General features: G+C 43.8%; 2 protein-coding genes and 1 long non-coding RNA gene across 4 annotated transcripts in view; 1 reads left to right on the top strand and 2 right to left on the bottom strand.

Moving 5' to 3' along the window:
- The window catches only part of LOC126543116 (uncharacterized), a 48,595-nt gene extending 46,059 nt beyond the window's left edge, over positions 1–2,536 (bottom strand). For both annotated transcript variants that reach the window (XM_050190262.3, XM_055062281.2), the window contains exon 1: positions 1,330–2,536. In XM_050190262.3, the coding sequence (XP_050046219.3) occupies positions 1,330–1,459 (130 nt within the window). In that variant the 5' untranslated portion in view covers positions 1,460–2,536. The remainder of the gene's footprint in view (positions 1–1,329) is intronic.
- LOC129380638 (uncharacterized) overlaps positions 1–16,295 on the top strand; it is a 251,218-nt gene that overhangs the window by 83,185 nt on the left and 151,738 nt on the right. The window lies entirely within an intron of this gene.
- LOC126543401 (uncharacterized) overlaps positions 5,119–16,295 on the bottom strand; it is a 29,139-nt gene continuing 17,962 nt past the window's right edge. Inside the window, exons 5-8 of the mRNA XM_055062283.2 lie at positions 12,890–13,045; positions 12,210–12,377; positions 8,334–9,897; positions 5,119–5,366 (exon numbers count right to left, since the gene is read on the bottom strand). Of these exons, the coding sequence (XP_054918258.2) occupies positions 8,345–9,897; positions 12,210–12,377; positions 12,890–13,045 (1,877 nt within the window). The 3' untranslated portion in view covers positions 5,119–5,366; positions 8,334–8,344. The remainder of the gene's footprint in view (positions 5,367–8,333; positions 9,898–12,209; positions 12,378–12,889; positions 13,046–16,295) is intronic.

Raw genomic sequence — 16,295 nt, 5'->3', positions numbered from 1 at the left:
ATAACTCGGCCTTACTTACTAAACAATGTGTCGATCAGTTTTTGTAAATGCTATCTGGAAGAAGTTCCGGCAGAACTAGCACTCTCTCATTGTACTCCACAGGTGCGCAGGGCTTCATATAAAGAGAAAGTGAAGCTTTCTAAACAAATTCGAGGGGTCAGCATCGGCTATGTGTTGACCTAGGCAAATGAGTTAAGGCAATCAAATAGTCATTGTGGATAACTAATTGATCTTCTGTAAGCCCTCTCTCAAACCGCATTGCGAACAGAATGACTACTATAAAAATGTGTGCAAATCTCAAGCTCTATTTAAACAACATTGCCTTGGTCATCGCACAGTAAAATCGAAGCAAAGCGACTGTAGGCTCTGACATTTCTCAAAAATTATAAATAGCTATGTTTATAGAACAGCAGCTGTAAGGCGAAAAAAAAGTTTTCAATGTTTCATATTTGGACGTACAAGTATAACGGTTCTCCCTTACTTGGTATGCCCATAGAATATGTACATTTCCAATGACAACACGCGTCATATGTGAAGGCAAGCTAACATGCAAAGCTCGGGGTCACAAGAACACGGGTACCGGACACTATGTACGCACGCTAGAGTAAATACCGCACCTCCACCATCCTTGAGACTTTTCCTGTTTAAGGCCTCTAACCAGGCGCGTATCTGTTTAACCTTCATTATTTACATCTCGGTTTAAAAATTTGAAGACTTCATATTATAATTATTTCGATTAGCCATTCACGCTCGATTTCACGCGATTTGGCAGTGAACTAACAGGCGCCTGAAGACATTTATTACTCTGGAAAAAAAAAACTATTGACCATGTAATACAATGCAGCCCCTGGAAAACGCATTTCGTCCTCGATGATACCGCCATGTATTGGTGCTTTTCGATTGTCTGTAGTAATATTTTCTTCTGCAGTTGCTTTGTAAATAGGAGTAGATGACTTCGGCAACTCTTGCGTGGCGTTTATTTACCGAGGGCTTTGTATGTGCCACTGGAGCGTAAACTCATCGAATCGTCACCCTTTTCTTCTCCCTCGAAAAGAAATGCCCAAACCTAAGAGTAAATTTTCCAGTGTGCGTGCCAGTGTCCCGCTTTAGGTTACCCTGGGTTGGTGATCAATTAGCCATTTCGGACAGAACAAAAAGGCGCGATGTCGGGTGCATTGTGCGATTGTAAGCTAACGACCCAAAAATATAACAAGCAACATTTTGTTTTGTTGCATGGACATCAGCGAGCACTCTCTAAAATCAAACAGCACCCGCAAATATAGGGCAAAAAAGTCATGCATATATAAAGTGAATGAACAGGACGTTTACCATGTGCCTGAAGCGACGTTGGTCCTACAGCAGAGGTGAGTCCAACCAGCCATGAAATGGAGATAATTGAGATAGCATTTGGGATCATTTTGGTGCTTCGAGTTGGTTTACTCACTACTAATGCTCGCATTCACTGTCCTTCACTGCGGGTAAACATCCATGTTGATGATGTATGACAGCACAGGTCGACACGTACAAGAGACGATACAGATGTTTCAGAGTGTTCTGAAAGTATTCGACAAACATAAATCCCGCAGAGCGAACTGCGCGGCGACACACACCGCAGTGCAGTTGGCACCTATATGTTCATTGTCCATTGTTTGTGCATTCTTTGAAAAGTAAAAAAAAAAAAACACGCAAGAAAGGCTGCCCGTGATAGGTGGGACAGTGTAAATTGTATTGTGCTAAAGAGGTACTCCGTGGTCTCGCCTAGTGATGCTATAGAGATAAATGTGCACATATAAGACGACTACATGCTTGTTATTAGGTTTGCGTTACAAAAACCATCATAGCGCGTTAAATTAGCTACAGTGGGCATTCAATCTTTGGCATGTAGCTGCGAGGTACAATGACGTCACGATCAAAGTGATGTGAATTGATGGTGGTGTACGTGAAATAATATACGTGGATTGAAAACATACTGCATCTTTGCTTTTTACTTAGTGAATTTGATTGTTCTTATATGAGAAAACGTACTTGCGTAAATGTAAAGTATGGTTCACTGGATAAATTACTTCACCGCACTTTGCTTTTACATGCACGAGTATGCGTTTAGGTAACTCTTTCCTTGCGTCATTTTCGGTCTGCACGCAAAATGCCCGCACGTGCGGGTGATAATGCGCCTAAGGGAACAAAACTAGGCGTGAACAAAAAAGAAGCTTAATTTATTTGTTAAATGAAATGAATTTGATCCAGCTCAAGACCTAGAGTGAGATATTGCCACACGTGATTTTTGCGTATAACGCGGTTACGCAGGAGACGACACGCTTCGCGCTATCTTACTTTGCTTACGGTCAGGAAGTGCAGGCAATGCTATAAGCCGTGCTCTCTTGTGCCAGCACCAGTCGGCTCACCTCAGACACCGAATAATGCATGCAGCATGCTGAGGAAGCACCCCAACTGGCCAACAAGAACGTCAGGAAACAGTAATATACCGGTGCACGACGCTATAACACATATCATTCACAAAGCAAGCACATACCCAGCATTCACGACCCCCGTTATGACGTAAGGGTGTCTCCTAGAAACTGTTTATTAGGTGCTTTAGACTGCTTCGTAACACACGAGATTTTGTGACACGTGACGTGTAAAAATACGGACATGCAGTCAACCAAAAATTTTATCGGAAAACGACATCTGAGGAAAAGATGAGTATCTGTGCAGCTTCCCAACGCAGCCAGGTTTTCGCGTTTACAGGCTCTACCAGTCTATGTAAACAATATAGTGATAATCACTTACTACTTTTACAGGTTGCTCGGAAATGGAACGTTTTCAGAGATACCGTGGTCCGTCATCTTTTGTGGTTGACTGTACTTCCTTGCAGGTTCCTGCAATTTCGTCGTCTGCAGCTCCAATTGGAATTAATCTCCGTTTTTGCCTAAAGCCTTATATAACGCCATGGTGGTGTTGGTTTTAATTATTTATCATTACGTCCTCTTTTTTGCCGACGACTACAGGTGGGGGTTTATTCATCTTTTCATGCAGAACTTGCCTTCGGTTTGTTTTTATTTGTACTCTTTTATATTCGTACTCCTGATTTGTGCATCTTTTTGTGAGAACAGAGCCAGTGCTCTTCGTGATGAAGAAATAATTTAACCTGATGTGACATGGTATCAAGAGGGAGAAATGGAAGACAACCATACTAGGGCGCCAACTAGATGCGTGGTGATATTGTTTCAACTAACGTCACAGAAATAAAGGAAGCCTGTCGCCTAATTTCTCAACAATATATACCAGCTGCTTCTTTTTAAGTGGAACGCATTAAATAGAACATGTAAGACTAGGTCCCTATCATGTTTGCTGATAGTCTGCGTAAAGAAGCGTGCGTTTCCGGGTATAAAAGTTTCAACAATAATTTCGATAATTTCCTGAAATATGGTGACCTCATTTTTCATTTCGAACTTAAGGACAGTGGTAAACGCAAAATTATTGGCTAGAAGGAATGAATTCATAAAGAAAAACAACATAATTAGCACCAAAGAAAAAAATTGCCACAAATGACTTGTAGCAATTCTTTTTCTTTGCTGCACATATCTCTTCATTCCCAGAGAGTTCGAAACGTGTGAGTTTTAAGAACAATAGAAACGTCCTTGGAGTGAGTCGCTCTTTTATTTCATTTTGTGATAATGAAAGGTGTGGGCCAGTCACCACTCCAGCAGATTAGCAGAATAAAAGGTATTTCACCTTGCAGGAAGTCCGAAAACGAGAGCGCGGATAGTAGAAAAGCTAAACCAGCCTTTCGTTACTAGAATAAACGTTGCGCACATTACACAGATACAAAAATGGAGTGGTGCAATCAGATGCATCCGTCAAGTTTACCAAATATACGATTCAATTTGAACATAAATAATAACATCACTTGTACGTTACGTGCTAATAGCTACCATAATCTATTTGCACATCGGCCTCTTGGTTAGAATACGGCAGTAATGTGACTGGATTAGTACACTTTCTTGGGATGAATAAAGTGTGCAGATTTATAGTATTTTCTCGATTTTCACTTTTTGAGCATTGCACTTTAAGTGTAATTTGGCCTGCACCAGTGTACTGTTACGCAACGTAGCTATCATTTCGTTTGGCAGTGCAATACTTCTAATTTTATAATTTGTAGGCCAATGCAGTCAGAAGCTCGAACAACACAAAATGGCTTCGCCTAAACTGTCTGGACGTCACCGTGCTTGTTTGCAAGCTCCATAGCTCCTAGAACAGGAACACTTTGTTGCATTGACAAAAACACATAAAGCGCAAGTTTAAGCACCTAATGTACCTTCAGTGGCTTCAGTGGAAAATTGGCAATGCAACTCAGCAACAACCCACATCCTTTTGCCCGAAATGTACATCGCTTGTGTTCTAAACAATCCTTCACAAGCAATGTTTGTGTAATGGCCTTTACAGAGGTTTCAGATGGTCTGATTAGGCACTGCCTGTTTCTGCAAGTGTCAATATAAATGCCGCCTTCGAAAAACACGACATCGGGTTTCAGAAGACATTGAAATTACGCCTATTTCTTTTCAGGTGATATCTGAATTGCTACGTAGCGGCACTTCTGAACTGTATTTTTTTTTTATTGGACCTCGATGCAAGATGCCTTGGCAATTCATAGGCACTAGCTAACCTGCTAAGTGCTTCAAATTTGTTGCGATTTCTATGTGAGTATAAACTTCATCTAGAAAGGCTATGAATGAAGACTTTGCTTTAACACTGCAATATAGCTCTGAGAAATGCGCAAGATTCGTAACGTTAGGAAATGTCAAGATTGTTGAGCAAGCCGCTGGGACTGAGTCAGCTAATGGTAACGTTTTCGATATCCTTCAAGGCGTTTTTCCTCTGACTGTCACCTACGAATTGTGCAGATGTTTCACTATTTTTTTACTAAAATACACTTCACTTGCTCAGCTTTCTCACGCTGAATTTTCTTTAGAAATCTGTCTTACTATGAATAGGATAAGGTCTCGAATAATGCTGTTGAATTGGCTTACAATGTATCAGAAAATATTTCATGAGCTCCGATCATGAACATAACTGTAAAAAAATAATGGGGCGAGCGGCTACGCAGTCACGAAAACAAAGTAATTTTAACATTCCCCTTTATTCTTGCTTTAGTATATTTATCTCGTAATATTTTGTACAAACACAACTAAAAGGTGAATGTGCATTTATTTAAGGAATAATGTTTTTGTTGATATACCATATGTTGTGCAAATATTGAACAAGTGTATGCTGCCACTTAACAGTACATTAGCTCGAGGCCGCTGTTGCCCAGTCTCCACGTGTAATGTTCATGCGTTGTCCCAGAACCGCTCGCACCATTCCCGCATCTGTAAATAAAAATTATCGTTATTTAAAATTTTTTTTTCAATGTGAAGACAATGTTCCTGACAAAATTGACATCTTTCTTTTCTCTTCGCGAAGGAACATACACCGTACATATACATTTTATTCGAACCAAATTGAAAATTGAATTTAATAATAAACTCCAGTTTGAGTACGTTAACAATTATACGTTCGTTTGTTTGATGCATTTAGTTGCACCACTGACATGGCACTGGTTCGCTGTCAGTGATGCACCACTGACAGCGAGCAGTAAATCGCGAGAATGCACAATACCTCTATTTAGTATAGGAATATTAGACTTCCATCCAATCATAGCAATTGCTATAAAGGAAACCAGTACGAGTTCCTCTAAAGGAAAGCCTCACAGTTGAAGAAGAATGCGTACTGGACCGGGATTGAACCCGGGACCACCGCCTTTCCGAGGCAGCCGTCCTACATCTGAGCAAACGAGGCAGCTTGCAGGTGGCAGGGCGAAGCCGAACATGTCAACAACTCGAAGCAAAGGCAAGACTTTGATGTATTAGTTCTGCGGAAACCCACAAGGTGCAGCTAAGGAATTGGTAGAGGGAAAATGAGACATCCACCAATCGTAGCAATTGCTACAATGAAAACCCGTACGTGTTCCTCTAAATAAAAGCCTTGCAGTTGAAGAAGAATTCGTTCTGGTCTCGGACTCGAACCTGGGACCACAGCATTTCTGGGGCAGCCGCTCTACCATCTGGTTTAACCAGGTCACTAGCAGGTGTCACGACGTAGTCGAACTTGTCCACAACTCAAAGTAAAGGCAAGCGTCTGAAGTAGAAAATTGCAGAACAACATGAAAACTTCCCAATACAGCTTTCTGTTGCTCGTTACGTGCTACGTAAATATGTTTTTCCGAGCGTGAGAGAAGCCTGCGAATACACGCCTAGCGCCTGAAGGTCCCATTCGCGCTGCGATTTTGCGCGTGTTCGCGGGCTTCTTTCAAGCTTGGAAAATCACTTTTATGTAGCACGTATTGAGCTACGGAAGGCTGTATCGGGAATTTCTCATGTTGCTCGGCAATTTGATCTAACATTTTTCACCTAGTTATAATAATTGTGAAGTTGATTAATTTATTAAGATTTTTAATGTAATTAGGCGGAATGCAAAAACTAACCTGAGTATCTCCAAGCGAGGCAAAGGGAGATCGCTCCGACAGAAATAGCCAAACTCTGACGTCGTCATCGAAGCATGTGAAAGCCTTAAAAAAATAGCAGTGCGACACGCAAGGTGCAAGAGCTTTTTCTTCTTTTTTCATAGATTGCTGCATATGAAACAGCCTTTAGCAACTTCCACGGATTCGAGCGACGCGAAGACCGCTAGAACAAAACCAAGCAAATAAATTGTCATGGTCCCTTAAATAGAATTGATAGCGGAGCCAGGGAAGAGTTATAACATTCCGCTACTACCGAGAGCCTTGGGTACACGCTTACAGGCGTACCTGATGAGCCCGAGTGCGTGTTTGACTCGTGTGAAAACGATGGCGGTGCGGTGAACGGTCCTGCGGTGACGTCATTCGCTAGACTCGAGTTTGCCTTCTGCTACGGTCTCGCTAGACTAGCTTCAATTTCCTGCGTTTGTTCGCACGCTGTGTGTGTGCGTGTGGAAACTGAAGAAACAAGAGAGCTATTCAGACAGCGGATGCATTCTGATTGCCCGAAAACAATGAAGTTCAAGTGAACGTTCTATACACTTGGCACGGAGATTTTTCCCAAGCACGAAAAATTGAAGTGTTCATCACAAAGCTGCGCTGCCACATACCTAAGTTGAACTTCTCTCTACACAGTTCTGGTCTGATCCCCTCCTATTATGATGGTTCTTTGGCGAAGTGGAGACCATAGACAATTTCTTGTTGTCCTGCAGCCGTTTTTCTGTTATAAGAAAACGACTACTGGAAATTGCACTTCGCAATATTGGCCTAAATTTATCGCTGCTTGTGATCGTATCTTTTGGAGCCAGCCTCCATTATAGGGTTCACTGTTGGAAATTTTCCCTTGGCAATGCAAAATTACCTGATTGAAACGAACAGATTACCATGTTAGACTGATCGTTCTCCCTCCCCACGATAGCTTTCTTTTATTTATTAGATTATATTTTATACGCGATTTTTTTCTTATTGCTTTTATCCCACAAACAAAAATTTTACTTTCTAAGCTACAAAGTTGAAATGATTAATTCCCTTCTTTTTATACACATACTTTAACCATCCGATTTATGACCAATCCTCTGCTGTGGGTATGTGCCACAGCCACTCATTAGAACAACTTCTCCAGCAGAAAGTGTATGTCGACTGTGTTCTGGCCTAGCAATGATGTTCTCTTGGCGGAATTCATGGAACGTGGCACGACCATCACTGTAGCCTCGTAGCCCTGTAGTGCTCGCTTAGCACGAGTATCCCCAAATACTATCTGTATTTTGTGGTGTTAGTTTTGCAAATTCCAGAATTAGGATGGCAACCAACGTTATGTATTCAATGTTTCTCGCACTTGACTTGGCAGCCCAGTGGCAATTAGCGTTGCCTGCTAAGCTCGAGCTTCCTGATCTTTCTAGACTGTCCATTCTTACTCATGAATGGACAGTCTAGAAACATGTAACGCTTTCTGCTAGCTTCGGTCATTGATAGCGCCAACTTACAACTGCAAATCCGCCGTCTTAATTTTTTATAGACTATGTCAATACTTTTGAAGTTCTCCTTCCAACATAGACGGCAAGTAGGCAGTCGATCGTGCGAGTTATATCTCTCGACTAACCGATATATTATTTTCATGTAGATGCAGTGCATATTGCCTACTGCACAAGCAACGGTTGCATTGGTGACTAAAGGAGGCTTGGTAAAACGTTTATGGCAGCTCATGGGCGTTTTTCAGTCATGTGTGTGAAACAAAATCATTTCCATGCACATTCACCCATAGTGAGGATAAAAATCTTACCTGAGCGTCTGTTAAGGTGAGTCACTAGTCAACTCCTGGCGCCTCGTCCGCCACCGGTTTTTTTTTCGCAGGGAATTGAACGGCAAAGTGCCAATGAAATCCTGAATTGCTGCAAAAATTTCCTGTACTGTTGCTGCTCCTTTCAATATTTCGGCCTCTGTGAGCCCAAGAGGGTATGTAGCTGTTGACGCACCACTTCCTGTGTGCCGCCTATTAATATTGGGGTACACTTTTCCAGTCAGGCCAGATGTTGCAGTACCTGTCGAGACAGAACTCACTGCGGGACCTGTTACGCTTCCTTGTGGGGCATGTGGGGCAACACTGAAGTGTCCGGATTCTATTCTGCGGTCTCCTGCAGAACCCACCAAACGTAAGAGGTGTCCTGCTTCGGGCATATTGCCTGCTGTAGAAGGTGGCAAGTTAGGATGGTTTCCGCGTGCTCCGGCGCTACCTTCACTAGATTGCGGGAAAGTATTGAGTGATCCACCTTCTCTTCCGACACCACCTGTAGAGTGTCTCACGCTTGCATATCTTCCCTGTCCTACCGTGGAGTGCGTTACATCAGGGTGGTGCAAAGCCCTTGCTGGGTTTCCTCCTGAAATAAGTGAGACATCATTGGAGTTTACGGATTCTTTTTCGTCGCCTTGCGAGGAGGAGCCTGTTACAGTTTCTGGGTGTGCTTTTCCTGTTTCGTTGCGAACTGCGGAACGTCCTGCACCGCGGTGGTTTCGAACTCCTGATCCACTCTCTTCCGTAGGCTGTGGTTCCCCACTGGAGTGCCTTCCCCAGGTTTCACGGCCCCCTGTCGAACTTCTGAGAACGGTGGAAGATAGTGCCTCTTCTCTATTACCTGCTGATGAAGTCACTGGACCAGCGTGGTGTCGGAAGTCTGTTTGGTTTACGTCTGCACGTATTGAGTGCCTATTGGCGTGGCCACTTCCTCTTCTGTCGCCTCCTGGGGAGCTTCTGGCACCTGAAATGGCTTCTTCTACTGGCTCGTTGCTGCTTGCAGAATGCCTTACATGAGGGCTGGGCCGTACTCCTGGTATGTTTCTATCTCTAGAGTCTGGTTTCATATTGGAATATCCGGCTTCTGGTGCACTGCTTCCGGTTGAGCCAGCAACATTTACTGGGTTTCGCAAATGTACTTTGTTGGCTGTTGTGAAATGCGTTGTATCAGGTGAGTAAGCGACTCCTTCTCCATTATGTAGTGGAGAATTAGAAATAGCAGCGGGATATGGGCCTGATATTCCGGGGCCTGGAGTGGACTCTGTTGACATATTGTAATGTGTTCCTGCAGCATTGCCATTTGCAGCGTTCACTAAAGCACTCGAATGTCCTAATCCTGCTTCACTCACTTCTGTTAAGTCTCTGCCCCCTGTGCTTCGCCGGACACTTGATTCACTACCTCCGGTGGCCTCTGCAACGTTATTCGATTGTTCGGCTCCTGTAAATCCTCGAACAGTATTCGGCGCTTCTAATTGGGGCCTTGATGGTCGGGTATTGCTTGGAACGGCGTAACTGGTATGTCTGGCTACTTCTGCCTGCTGCTTCGTCCCTGTGTCTGTAAAATGAACGTTTCCAATTACACTAATGCCGGTGCGTTTTTCTTTTACCAAACAAGGTATAGCAGTTGTGATTCAATGACATTGAATAGTGCGCCAGTAGGTATCGCCTGTTCGTAAATACAGCATTATATCTAGAAAATTCACTATAAGTCAATAAACAAAACGGATTAACAAAACCGCAGTCTGCTCAGTAACGCCGCCGACTATCATGGAACGTGCACGTTGTATGTGTCACTATTTTTTGGAATTATGTAACTGGCCTTTCGGTAATTCTTCGTAAGAAGCCTGGAGACAACCAGAACATAGGCTGGTTACCGAGAAAAGAGACACGATCCATAGAGTGTTATTCAGTACATGCTGGTAAGGCACATCAAATTGCCAGATTTTTGAAAATCCGGTTATGACGACTGATTTGCGTTTATTAATGGACGACATTATTGATGGGCCACACAACACTGTGGCCCACTGATCTCAATGACTTGTGCAGTAGCGCAGCAGGTGACTTGCAACAGAGAATTTCCAAGACTCGACATGGCAACTCTCAAGACACCTTTCCCTAAAGTAAATTAGAAAATCCAGATAATTTCTTCAGGCCGTCAGATCAACCAAGAGATTATCATTGGCGATCTCTCGAAGCAGCCAACGGGTTCATATATCTCTACCTAAAAGCAAGACTTGAGCATTCTCAGGCGACCCACATTATGAAAAGGTGCGTAGGAAGATTGCTTAAAGGTCAAATCCTGCGCGCCTAGCCTACAAATACCATGCAATGCGTCCAGGCTTTGCATTTTCCTAAATCCTATTATTCGTTATCACCTGGCAGCTCTATTATTAAGCCTGCTCTGTGGACCTCCAGCCGTATCGGACACCAGAGGTCGGTTTACCCACTGGCATATATTGAGCAACCAAACTACACTGGTTTTACAGTGAAGCTGTTAAGGGCTACTTTCCCCACTATCGTTCCTTCGTGTAGGAAAAATCCTGAAGATAGTCCAATGCCGCGCCGAACCGCGGCGTAGATGACGCAGGAGTTAAGAGCTCCTCATATGTGGGCCGATCCCGAAGATAGTTCAATGCCGGGCCTACCCACGGCGGAGGTGCAGTTCGCTATTAGGGGCCCACATACCCAGCTTCATCTGTCATCATTCTTCTCAAAGTGGAGGGGCACTGAGCTTTTTTTAACTCCCTTCCATCGAATGAGATTATCGCTTTGCGGATGGTCATATTCATACTAACTACATCAACTTGCAGGCTGCCATCACTTCTCTGTATTGCTAACATCATTACTAAAGCCAAGTGTCACATAGAACCTCGCCTGCGGAGTATTGCAGATATCAAAAAGAAAAGTAATTAAGTAGGTAAATAATGTGTTCCAGCAAGCACGACTGGTAGACTAAAGGATAAAAGAGTTTATCGCTATCACTGTCGCAGAAGATTTATACCCAGAAAATCATCAGGCTGCTAACCCGAAAGGTCTTGACACCTGCATTAATGAGCACTTACCTTTAAGGGAAGCTACATTCCTCACAATAATCGATCGAAAGACAAAAAGCTGCCGACTTTATATCCCGTGACAGGACGAGGTTCGTTTCAAATGCAACATCAAATACAGGTATCTGGCACTCTATAGTTTACATCACATTAACAGATAGATGTGTGAGAAGTCACGCTTTGCACCTAATATAAAAGCTGGGCTTTCAGATTAATGTAGCTAGCATATCAAGGTGTGCTAAGCAATAGAGGCCAGCAAGAGTTCTGTAAACAAAGCTTTGTTCAGTTAAAATCTTTATTTCAATATGAAAGATTGGGTCTGCAATGCAGCACTAGGGCTTGACCCTATAAAATATATGTTCAACAAATCAAGGCCTTGACACGGCTGTCGACGTCAAGGAATGAAACTTGAAGCTGGACAAGAAACTTGAAGCTGGTATGAATTCTCAGCGCATGGACAGATAGACTAGAAGCAGTACCTCGACACAGCATTATTTTCATACTGCAAAGATTTTGCTCCAAAACAATACACACAAGACAGGAGACGACACCACGGGCGTCTTTCTTGTGTTTGTTGTTTTGGCGCAATATCTTTTTAGTATGCAAGATCACCAGCTATTCCATCAGTTCGCTCTTCTCAAGCATTATTTTCGTTTTCTTTAGGCTGCGTTGTCTCAATGTTTAGTATATGCCGGGCTAGGAAATCGAATCAGTTAATCAGTTAATCAATTATACTGGTAACATTATTTCTCCGATTTTCAGGATTGTGCCCGCGATATTACTTGATGGAACTGCGCGAAATTCTGTGTGTACTTACATACACCGCAAGTGCGTTGACATTCATGCAGTGTGGGAAAATTGTTCCCTCTGTATGAGCATCCTTGTTGCGGAAAGCACATTCCTTTGAAAATGTCGAAGTAGTAAATGGTGGTTGTTTGGCGACCAGCGCAAAGTACGGCAGGCCGCTGAATAAAGCAATGGATCACTGGAAATGAAGAGATACATGTGTTAAGTACAGCCGACACATGTTAATTTCTAAAATGTCTTTTTCGGGAAGGGAATAATACCATAAATACATGCTTACAGTGTAATTTTTGTAATGTTTAGGGGGTACGTCAAAACACTTCCAGCTCTTTTATCATTGCATACACCACCACTGCCTCTATAAGAAACACGCTCCAACAGGATGCAAGTGTAAAACAAATAGATATGTACCGGTTCAGGTAAAGAACGAAAGATAAATGGTAAAGTTTGCAGATAGAGAATATTTTCGTTTGTGCTTCTTTGAGGCTAGCAGTAGGTTAACGTTTCTTTCTATAATTAAAGGTTTATTGCTCAGGCATGTGAATGAAACACTGAGTATTTTGTAACAAATAACATAAAATAAATAACGTAGCAAGGGTGAAGTAATGCTTCAGAGGTAGCGATAAACGAAAAAAAACGTTACCAATAATTCACAGTTGGACAAAATGCGCACTTAACAAATTAATTCCTCACCGCTCCGGCATATCCAGCTACATTCCCACCCTGTTTTAAATGGCGCTCCTGAGTTACACGTAGTCTTGCAGACTCTCGAAGCATGGTCGAAGTAGTATTTCAAAGAACTGCAGTTCTTGGGTACGGTCTCTTGTTCGTGATAGCGGCATTTCAAATCTAAAGGAGGCGAAAAATTAGAAATAGAACAATCACAAGAGAACAATTGTAAACAACCGCCATCCATGTTTATAATATGCAATGGAAATTCTTGTTCACATAAGCTTAAAGCAAGCCACAGCGGAAGCATTGAAACTTTCTCTACCATGCTCATAGGCCAAGAGATGTAGCTATAGTCAGAAAGAATACACGAAAGCATGGTTTCATCGAAGTGTATTATAGTTTTGCATGCAATCCAAACACCTCTCCAGTAACAGTATCGGCTGATATGACGTTAATGAAGCGTCTTATGTGAAATAATAGAGTGGTTTTGCAACTTCTAGAAAGCTAATTTTAAAATTTACCTTCATAAGGTTGTATATTTAAAAAAAATGCTCTTTATCGCTAATCATCGTATCACTCTAACAATTAGTGATGACTATGACAATGACCCTACCACATTTTATTTATGCAGATATACTAATAATTCTTTCCCTAAATACAGCACCAGATCTCCTTGCTTCGCTTACCGTTTAGAAGATAATTAATAGATGATTTACCAATGTAAATCATGTTGTTGTTTATATATGTGACGAAGTCTGACCATGGAGCACGTGGTGCCGGCGAAAGAAAGAAATAAGAGAGGTGCGAGCAGCGCCTTCGAAAGAAAATAAAAATCAGCCTGAAGGGCTGATTCTACTTTGCCCCGACCGCTCAGCTCGGCATCGCTGCTCCTCTTTCTACATTTTGTACACTACGCTGTCAATATGCCACCATACCGCCACAAGCTTCCTGACATCTGGTTGCTTCAGGCGGAGACCAGCTTCCAGGCCACGCACGTAACCTGTCAACAGACCCACTACGCCTATCTATACTTGCTGCCTTACCTGGGGACGTCGCCCTCCGTGTGCGTGACCTCCTGACTGCACCTCAGTCTCCAACGCCCTACGACACCTTGAAGGCTGCTACCGTGGAGCGCACTGTCCTTTCCGAGAGACGCCGCCTGCAAGGGCCCCTATCACCACATAGCTCGGCAATTGTCAGCCATCCCAGCGCCTTCGACATATGCAGCATCTACTGGAACCACAGGCCACCGCCTTCGATGAGGCACTTCTCAAGTATCTGTTCCTGCAATGCCTCCACGTTCATGTCCAAACAGTGCTACTAGGCGCATTGCACCATCAACTTTCTGCGCTGGCGTCTTTGGCCGACAAACTCTGCGAGGTGCCATCTCCTAACCTCGTTGCTTCCCAAGTGGCCTTAGCCGAAACCGCTAGCTTTCATCCAACTACTTCGCGATCGTTTACGCCACGCCATGGTCCATCCTTCGATTGCACAGTAGGATGGTTTTTTGGCTTTTCGCTTGAGACTTCTCGGATCTCTTCACTGCTGCACTTAAAGGTATGTCCACCAACCAACGTGTTCATCGCCTGTTTCCCTCTCGGTCGCCGTCGCCGGCTCGCCCCTCCTCTCACGAGCAATCCTTTGACCAGCTCCCATCCCTATGCTGGTGCAATCGACGCTTTGGTGTTTCGGCAACGCGGTGCACACGCCCTTGTTGCAGGACGGGAAACAATCTCAGGAAGGACTAGCGGCGACAAGTGGCCCCCGAGAAAACTCCAGTCACCTTTTCTTCGTCCCTGAGTCCGTCAATGGACTGAAATTTCTCGTTGACGCAGGTGTTGAGGTAAACGTGTTGCTGGCAAGAGCGGAGGACAAACGCTGCACACCCATTCTGCGATTGTAATCCCTGAATGGTTCGAGCATTCCTGTTTTCCGTCGCAAATCGCTCATCCTCAACCTCGGCCCTCGTAGAACTTTTTGTTTGCTATTCTTTGTTTCTACTGTTAACCACCGTATACAAAGCGCCGACTTCTCCCATTTCGGCCTCCTTGTTGACATGGCATACAAGACGATCGTAGATTCCACTACCGGATCCATCATAGCTGGTAAACCTTCTTCGGCTGCTCCATTAGCCTTCATGGCAAGACGTGGTACCGGAGGCATTTTCCGCCTTCATTCACGAAAACCTGCCTTCAACTGCGTCCCCTGATTGGACTATACCAGTTTTGTCAGTTTTCAGCCTCACATAATCAACAATGACCCACCATGCCATGCATCGCAACGTCAGCTTGCGCCACAGAAGCTACGCACGGCCAGGAACGAGTAAGAGCATATCTTTGAAATTGGCTTTCTCGTACCTCTAGCAGCTCATTTTACTCCCGCCGCCTTTCACATGGTACCCAAAAAGAACTGTGATTGGCGCTCTTGCCGAAATTATCGCGCGCGAATCGGTACTGCAATGCCTGATCCGTACCCTTTATCAAGTATCCAAGACTTCACTGTTGGTCTCCACGGTGCCCAGATTTTTTCCAAGATCGACCTAGCCAAATCCTAACATCAAATTTCTACGGCTCCAAAGGACATAGCAAAAACAGCGATCAATATGCCGTTGGGACTCATTGAGTTACTGCGGATGCCTTTCGACCTGAAGAATGCCGCACAAACATGCCAGTTTCATTCATTAGCCAGTTCGCAGACTCGTTCAATTTCGCCCACGTTGATCACATTCTTGTGGCCAGCGCCTGAATAGAGATGTTGTTCAGTACTTGTGGCTTCTCTTCCATTCCCTTCAGTCTCACAGCCTTGCCATGAACATCACCAAGTGTGGCTTTGGTGTTTCTTCTATCGATTCCCGCGCCCAGCTCGTGAACGACGAAGGCATCACGCCACTTGCTTCCAAAGTCAAGGCCATCACGAACATTCCTCGCCCCACTTTAATGCGGCAGTTACGACGTTTTGTAGGTTTCCTGAACGTTTAAGGACATCTTGCCCCTTGCGCTGCTGCAACCAAATGTTTGTGAACGGTCCTCAACACCACCAAGACCACATTATATTTATTGTGGTGACAGCTGACAGACAAAGCATTGACGGTCAATAAAACGCAAGTGGCGAATGCTACGTTGCCTGTACACCCAGCACCCTAGGCCCCCAGCAGTCATGGTGGATGCTTCGGGTTTTGCCGTCGGCACAGTGCTTCAGCAATATATGGCTGATGCTTTGCATCCACTCGTTTTATTCTCAAACATTATCAGAAGCAGATACAACGTATAGCACTCTCGGCTGAGACCTTCTTTCAGCTTACCTATCCCTCAAGCACTTTCACTACTTCTTCGAAGGCCGCCGTTTCACGCTGTTTATGCACCACAAGACCTCATTCAAGGTTTCGGCTGTACATGAATCACGTACTTCCCTGGTGAAATAATACCAC

This window comes from Dermacentor andersoni, chromosome 10, assembly GCF_023375885.2.
Source record: "Dermacentor andersoni chromosome 10, qqDerAnde1_hic_scaffold, whole genome shotgun sequence".
Taxonomy (NCBI): domain Eukaryota; kingdom Metazoa; phylum Arthropoda; class Arachnida; order Ixodida; family Ixodidae; genus Dermacentor; species Dermacentor andersoni.
Note: the sequence above shows the minus strand (reverse complement) of the source record. Positions and strands in the feature narration are given on the sequence as shown.